Source organism: Triticum dicoccoides, chromosome 7B (assembly GCF_002162155.2).
Source record: "Triticum dicoccoides isolate Atlit2015 ecotype Zavitan chromosome 7B, WEW_v2.0, whole genome shotgun sequence".
Classification (NCBI taxonomy): Eukaryota; Viridiplantae; Streptophyta; class Magnoliopsida; order Poales; family Poaceae; genus Triticum; species Triticum dicoccoides.
In genome coordinates, this window is record NC_041393.1 from 5230903 (window position 1) to 5238456 (window position 7554).

The 7554-nt window shown below is 41.7% G+C and overlaps 1 protein-coding gene across 1 annotated transcript; it reads left to right on the top strand.

Annotated features, from left to right (window-relative positions):
• Positions 1-246: 246 nt before the first annotated feature.
• Positions 247-5353, top strand: LOC119335939 (B-box zinc finger protein 22-like). Its single transcript, XM_037607984.1, has 3 exons — positions 247-524; positions 3249-3854; positions 4738-5353. The coding sequence occupies exons 1-3, from the start codon at positions 342-344 to the stop codon at positions 5026-5028; spliced, it is 1080 nt and encodes a 359-aa protein (XP_037463881.1). The 5' UTR covers positions 247-341; the 3' UTR covers positions 5029-5353.
• Positions 5354-7554: the final 2201 nt, after the last annotated feature.

Here is a 7554-nt window from a genome sequence, read left to right on the forward strand (position 1 = left end):
CCTACTTGACCGTTTCGTCCTCTCCCCACTCCTCTTCCCACTCAAGCAATCTAAAAGTACCGTATCTCACCCGGCTCACTAACTAATCCGCCAAAACCACCCGCCCGCCGTCGACACAGCACCACTCACTAATTTCCGCGGCTGAACAAACGAGACCCACCAGCTAATCACCCGGCCCGCCCGCGTGCGGGTGCGAGGCGAGATCCAATCGCATCTCACATCGCCACCGAACCGTATCCTCCTCCCTTCCCCATCCCCCACCCGCCCCCTCCCCTCCCCCCTTTCCCGAGGCAGCGGGCGAGAGAGGGAGAACAGAGCAGAGCAGAGCAGAGCAGAGGGCGATGAAGATCCAGTGCAACGCGTGCGGGGCGGCGGAGGCGCGGGTGCTCTGCTGCGCCGACGAGGCCGCGCTCTGCGCCGCCTGCGACGAGGAGGTGCACGCCGCCAACAGGCTCGCCGGGAAGCACCAGCGCGTGCCGCTCCTCCCCGACGCCGCCGCGCCGCCCAAGTGCGACATCTGCCAGGTCTGTACCCATCCCTCCCTCCCTCCTCCGCCCCTGCGACCCTGCCTGTCCCGATTGGAGCTAGTTGTCTGCACTTCTGCAAAAATTGAAGCTATAATATTCACATCATGCTTGAAGCTAGTTCTTTGCACTTCTGCAAAAGGGGGTTTGCTATTCCTCCTAATGTTGACATATTATGAGAATAGTGCTAACTTCTTCTCAGGGCACTAATTTTATTATAGGGATATGTAGTTTATCAAATCCAAATGCATCACCCCTGGTTCTGAAAGGAACCTTAGGTGGATGCTGTTGCTTCTAAAAATGAACTCATGATTTAATTTTTGTTACTGGGTCACTCAAAAGTTGTCTCCATGTTCAAGAGGGAAAGATCAGTGCCCACACTTGCTTTTGGTAAATTACTTATTTGAATACAGTTACTTAGCAACGCAGCAATATTTTTGGTTCTAAACTCATACCTCTCATTCCATACCAGTACGGAAAATTAGTGTAGCAATGTTTGCTGTTCTACAGTTCATACCTCACCAGTTTTAAAGTGCATATTTCACCCGTTCCAAACCAATATGATAAATTCCAAAAAAATGCTTACAGTGGATCATGCTGTCTTGGCATGGCCTCCAGTGTGACAGTCATGCGTGCATTCTTCATCTTGCTGGCTGGTTGCTGAGCATGCGCATGCGCATGCACATGCACTGTTAATTTGTTTTCTATGTTTGCCTAAATTGTGGCGTCTAAGCATCCTTAGGGCGGCCGTTTCCTGGGTTGTCATGCGATTGCCCTGCAAACCAATTAATTATCCACTCCATTTCATCCTACCAAATTGTCCCACCATATCGGTATTATCAAATTGCTCTCTGGTCCCTTGGCACTCCGAGTTATGAACCCTTCCTTCTTTCATGCTTGGTATTTCTCCACATCGTTATTCATATAACAGAGTAGAGTTTCTTAATATGGCCACCCACAGCCCCACATGGTGCCACGAGGAGGGAGGAGTGTTTTTAAGTAAAACCCATGTGCAGTGTTCTCCTTATCTCGAGTGGTCCACCTTCACTTGGTTGGTTAACCCATAAGCTAAGCAGATAGTGTTCATAACAAAGTTGAAGCTATAATATTCACATCGTGCTTCAAGCTAGTTGTTTGCAGTTCTGCAATAGGGGGTTTGTTATTCCTCATGTTGACATATTATAAGAATACTGCTAACTCCTTCTCAAGGCACTAATTTTATTTCTAAGGGTAAGTAATTTGTCAAATCCAAATGCATCACCCCTGGTTCTGAAAGGAACCTAAGGTGAATGCTGTTGCCTTTGGAAATGCTGATTAATGAACTCATGATTTAATTTTTGTTACTGAGTTACTGACAAATTTTGTCCATGTTCAAGGGGAAAAGATCAGTGCTCACACTTGCTTTTGGTAAATTACAAATTTGAACAGAATGACTTCGCAATACAGCAATATTTTTGGTTCTAAATTCATACCTCTCATTCGAGACCAGTATAGAAAACGAGTGCAGCAATGTTTGCTATTCTACAGTTCATACCTCACCACTTTCATAAAGTGTGCTTCACCTGTTCCAAACCAATATGGGAAATGCCACAAATATTTATTTTTTTTGCATACAGTTGATCATGCTATCCTGGCATGACCTCAAGTATGGCAGTCATGCGTGCATGCTTCATCTTGCTGGCTGGTTGCTGAGCATGTGCATGCACATGCAGTGTCAGTTCGTTTTCTATCTTTGCCTAAATTCTGGCATCTAAGCATTTAATCTGATGTTCCTCTATGAAAGAAAATACCGATCAATCATTGCTTTGTAAGGCTAGAATGTTTGGAATATCACTATAACTGTCTAACATTTAGAGCATGTTTATGCACATGCAGTGTCAGTTTGTTTTTTATCTTAAGCATTTATACTGATGTTCCCCTATGAAAGTAAATCCAGATCAAGCATTGCTTTGTAAGGCTAGAATGTTTGGAATATCACTATAACTGTCTAACATTTAGAGCATGTTCATGCACATGCAGTGTCAGTTTGTTTTCTATCTTTGCCTAAATTGTGGCGTCTAAGCTTTAAACTGATATTCCCCTATGAAAGAAAATCCAGATCAATCATTGCTTTGTAAGGCTAGAATGTTTGGAATATATCACTATAACTGGGCTAACATTTGGAGCATGTTCATGCACATACATTGTCAGTTTGTTTTCTATCTTTGCCTAAATTGTGGCGTCCAAGCATTTAGACTGATGTTCCCCTATGAAAGAAAATACAGATCAATCATTGCTTTGTAAGGCTAGAATGTTTGGAATATCACTATAACTGGGTTAACATTTGGAGCATGTTCATGCACATCAGCACATGGGGTGTCAGTTTGTTTCTATCTTTGCCTAAATTGTGGCGCCTAAGCATTTAAACTGATATCCCCCTATGAAAAAAGTAAAGATCAATGATTGCTTTGTCATAGATACAGGGCTAACTGTATTGTTATATATTTATTTGGGCTTTCATACCAGGCCGGGTAGCCTGGATGTCGATCATGTCTCGCTGAATTATGTATTTTGCTACTCAGTTGACTGGGTCATAGTGCAAGGCCCAAGCTCAAAGGCACAACTAGTGCCCCAGTTACTGAACACTGTACTCACATAATGTTCTTTGTACTGTGATTCCTGTTGCAAGTCATTTCTGATATGTATCCTTAGCTTGCTGATCTGAACCTCTATTTTTCATTGCAGGAGGCTTCTGGATACTTCTTCTGCCTGGAAGACCGTGCTCTACTTTGTAGAGATTGTGATGTTGCTATACACACAGTGAATTCCTTTGTTTCAGCACATCAAAGGTTCCTGCTGACAGGAGTTCAAGTTGGCCTCGATCCTGCCGATCCTGTTCCACCTGTTGCTGACAAGCACGTAAACACTTCAGGTGGGTCAGTGGATTCACTGCCGAAACACTTGCCAAAGAAAAATCCTACAGCCCTATTTTCAGGTGAAAACAGTGCATCTATTCCCAGCCAAAATGCAATCAGTGGAGATTATTCAAGGCAGATTTCTGTTCCAAATACCAAGACAGGAATGACCAATTGGACTATGGACAACAGTGCACTCAGATTGGCAGAGCCTCCACCTAAGTACCTGTCAGATGGAAATTCAAAACTTCTGCTCTCTAATCAGACCACCACAGCTTTATCCAACCAAATGAACAGAGATAGTGGCCGGGCTTACAACTTACCATTCTCAGGTGGCAACGGGTCAGACAGTTTACCTGAGTGGCCTGTGGATGAATTCTTCAGTAACTTAGAATATGGCCCAAACTTTGGCTTCACTGAGCATGGTTCTTCCAAGGTAATCCTTATATAGATGTGTTGCATGTCTTTTCTAGTTCTCAGTAATATCTTATGCGTATCAATTTTTTTTTTTTTTGAAGAATCTCCTTTTACTTTATATATTGAAGAGTAGAATTTTTCTCTTTCATGGCAGAAGAGTTGTGCTTCCTAGAAAACATATTAATGGTTTAGGTTCTTGATGAAATTCAGGACCTTAGTATTGTGATATGATTAGACTGTTGCTGTAAATGAGTTCACCCCAGAGCCCAGAAGCAAGCGTATGGAACCTTTCCAGCCTTTATTTGGGGTAAATTAGCACCGAGCCTGATATAGGTCTGCATTTTTGCGGAATTCAGCTAGTTATTTCTTCTATCAATTTATATAGCTGATGGGTGAACTGTGAAAGTTCCAGATTCAAGCTAACTGCTGATTGATTTAGTTTTCAGGCTTTTCAACTGTTGAACATAATGTTTACTGTACTAGAATTGGTTGAACATTACTCTCAGGCTATCAAAAACTGTGGAAGCGATATCTGCCCTTTTTTTTTCTTATTTTATTTTGTAATGTAGTCTTCATTTTTCCTTAAAGATGTGAGCTTGTTAGTTGTTACTGGCCATCATAATTACTAGAGTGTGGTCATGACACAGTTACTCACTGTGACTAACCTTTTAACAATCAATCACGAAGTTGTCAGGAGTCTTGTGCGGTTCAGAATAGTTCATGGCTTGAGGCCAATCACACTTGTAAAATCTGGTTCCAGGTTCCATGTCATTTACATTTATGCTTAATCTTAATTCACTTGCAAGGAAACTTGCTTTTAATGCATAGTATTAAATGCTATTCACAACACACTGGTGCGTGTCTACACATCAGTTCTAATCTCTTTCTACTTTGTGCTACAGGGTGACAATGCTAAGCTGGGGAGTGCTGGGGGATCTCCACAGTGCCGTCTAGCTGAAGGCCTGTTTGCAGAAGACCTGCGAGGCCAGGTACCTGGATTTGATGCTGAGGATCCATGGGTGGTGCCCGAGGTTCCCTCCCCACCAACAGCCTCGGGTCTCTGCTGGCAAGGGAACTTGCATTACCCTGTGTACGACGGCGCCATGTTCGTCCCTGAAGCACCCTCCCTGCAGAGCTCCCAGGACAACTTCGCTGCATCTGCTGGTTTCAAGCGTCGAAGGAGAGAGTTTTGAATACCCGAAAGAATATAGCGTTGGACATATCTGTCAAACAGGGGATCTTGCTGTGGGTCTCTTGGTGGGCCAAATCGCATAGACAATCATTCAAATGGATGGGTTCTTCGCTGGTCGGTCAAAAAGTATATGTTGTAATTGTACGCCTTTTTTGGGTCTTGTTGCCAAAGATCATGGTTATTGAGTTGTGAGCTCTGAGATAACAGGTTTGTGTATAGTGAAATAAAGAGGAGCGTCGTCAACACCATGTACTATATAGGCTTTGAAATTCCATTAAGATGCATCAGAAATCAATGTTGGATTTGTGTGATTCGATTCGCATGAACTTTACATGTCTTGAATCAAATTTTAGTGCTTTTTGTTGTTCTTGTTTTGCTAGCCCAATCTGAAGCGGAATATGCGTTACAGGTTGACAGGAGTATTTAGTGATTTTTGTGCAAATGGTAAGTGAAGAGATTTTTTTTTTTGAAACTATGATGATTTTTATAGCAAATTTGGAAACTATACACCCTAATAGACCAGGGAATTAACTTAACTTTGTATATGGAAACGAAATGGTAATTGTAGCGCACCTAATTACGAATTCATACTACTTGCTAGTAGATATTACTATATCCTGACTTCCTGAGCCTGCAAAGAGATTGGGAGAGGATAAGGCTCATCTTGAACCATTGGATGAAGCCCATCAATAGAGGAGGCTAGGGAGGCTCCATATATATCATCCTCAACCCTAGCTGTCGCCTCCATCAACAAAGAACTCATATTATTCATCCATTGTTGAAAATATGCTCTAGATGCAATAATATTTGTATTATTATATTTTCATATTCATAATTATAGAGTTTATATTCTATGCTATAACTGCTATGATCCTGGAATATGTGACTCAGTGGAAAACTCATATGCACGTGTGGAATAATAAATGGTTAAATAAAAGGTTCCTAGTCTTGCCTCTATGGCTAGCTTAAGTGTTGTTGGTAATTACGTTTGACAAATCTTAGGATATGTTTAAGTGTTAAATGATAGTCCTAAAAAAACTTTGAGATTTTGACGTTGGAAGAATGATCATATTGAATTGACCCAAACTTGTTTGTTGTGAATTGAATTAATATCGTTTGTACTCAATTGTAATAACACAGAGTGTTAATATGTGATTTTGCTGCTTAGACCATGAGAGTATTGTGGTCACTTCTTACCGTACGGTGGGCTTTGAGGTTGCTCAAACATCACATGTAACGCGGTGATCAAAACAACAACTTACAGGTTCATCACAAAGTTTGACAAGTGGATGGATAGCTCAAGAGTGGGGTTTGCTCCTCTGATGTTGGAGAGATATTCTTAGGGCCCTCTCTTCTCAGGTGCTCCCCAATGCCACCGGATCACTTACTCCTCCATCCTTTCCCCATCGAACCACCTCCTCCTCCACCCCTTCCCCATCGAACCACTTTCTCCTCTTTTAAGAGACCCCCTTTTCTTCTTCATCTTATCCTCCTCACAGAACCGCCTCCTCTCTTCCCCTTCCACAACTCCTCTAATAGTCCATTATGTTTGGCAGATTTTTGCTAAGCCTCCTTGTTTCTTGTTGCAGATTTGGTTGAAGACTGGATCACCGTGAGGCCAATGTAAGGTGAGAACAAATTCTGAGTTATGTGACATGATGGTGAACCATGAATGCTTCTTTTGTCAACTAATATGGTAAATTACTATTGTTTTGTAGTGCCCATGCACGGATTCAATGATGCATATTTTTTCTTGTAAAGTGAGATGACGGGCCTTGCACTATGTGATATGGTGATTGTTGTTGTGTGATATAGATTGGATGAATGCATGATTTTTCTTGTGTAGCATGATGGTGAATAAAACTTGTCAAGTTCCTAATAAATGTTTGTTTGTGTGCAAAAAATACGATTACGTACTAAAACCTCAGTAAGATTCTGTGAGTTGATTCACTAAACATCAAAACAATCAAATTTGTATTCATGTTCATTACAGTTTTCTTGCTGAATTAGAATTGAACTCAATTCAATATGGAGGCCTCCAATTCTTCCATTTTCAAATTTTGCAGATTCAAGAACGAGAGCCAACATTTTGGCAAAACATTGTTTAATTTTTGTTTCTCCAGATTTCTGGCAAAACGTTGATGCCGATTTTTTCGATGATTTTTAACCTTTTTAAGTCATTATCCTCTTCTCTTTGGTGAGCTGAGATGTTATCATATTTTAAATTTGGATAAGCATGTATGTGAAATATCATGTTCTCAAATGTTGGCTAGAAGACCCACTGTTTGGTTTTTAGGTACTAATGAAGTATCAAGAAGGTGTCCAATATTAATCAATAGTTTCTGGCATTTTATGTACTAAGGTAATATTTTATAGGGATTCCATGGCTCCTAGTCGTAGCCAGGCCTCTCGTACCGCACCATCATCCTCCACTTCAGCGCCGCCCTCGCCGTTCCGAGGCCCACAAGAGGATCCACAGAAGCCTCCTCAAACAATGGCGCCAGACGAATTGGAGAGTCAGCGACAA

Bases quoted from the DNA above. Each gene is read 5' to 3' on its own strand.
- LOC119335939 (XM_037607984.1), top strand. From the start codon at position 342: ATGAAGATCCAGTGCAACGCGTGCGGGGCGGCGGAGGCGCGGGTGCTC. The intron at 525-3,248 runs GTCTGTACCCAT...TTTTCATTGCAG, and splicing joins CCAAGTGCGACATCTGCCAG to GAGGCTTCTGGATACTTCTT. The intron at 3,855-4,737 runs GTAATCCTTATA...TTTGTGCTACAG, and splicing joins CTGAGCATGGTTCTTCCAAG to GGTGACAATGCTAAGCTGGG.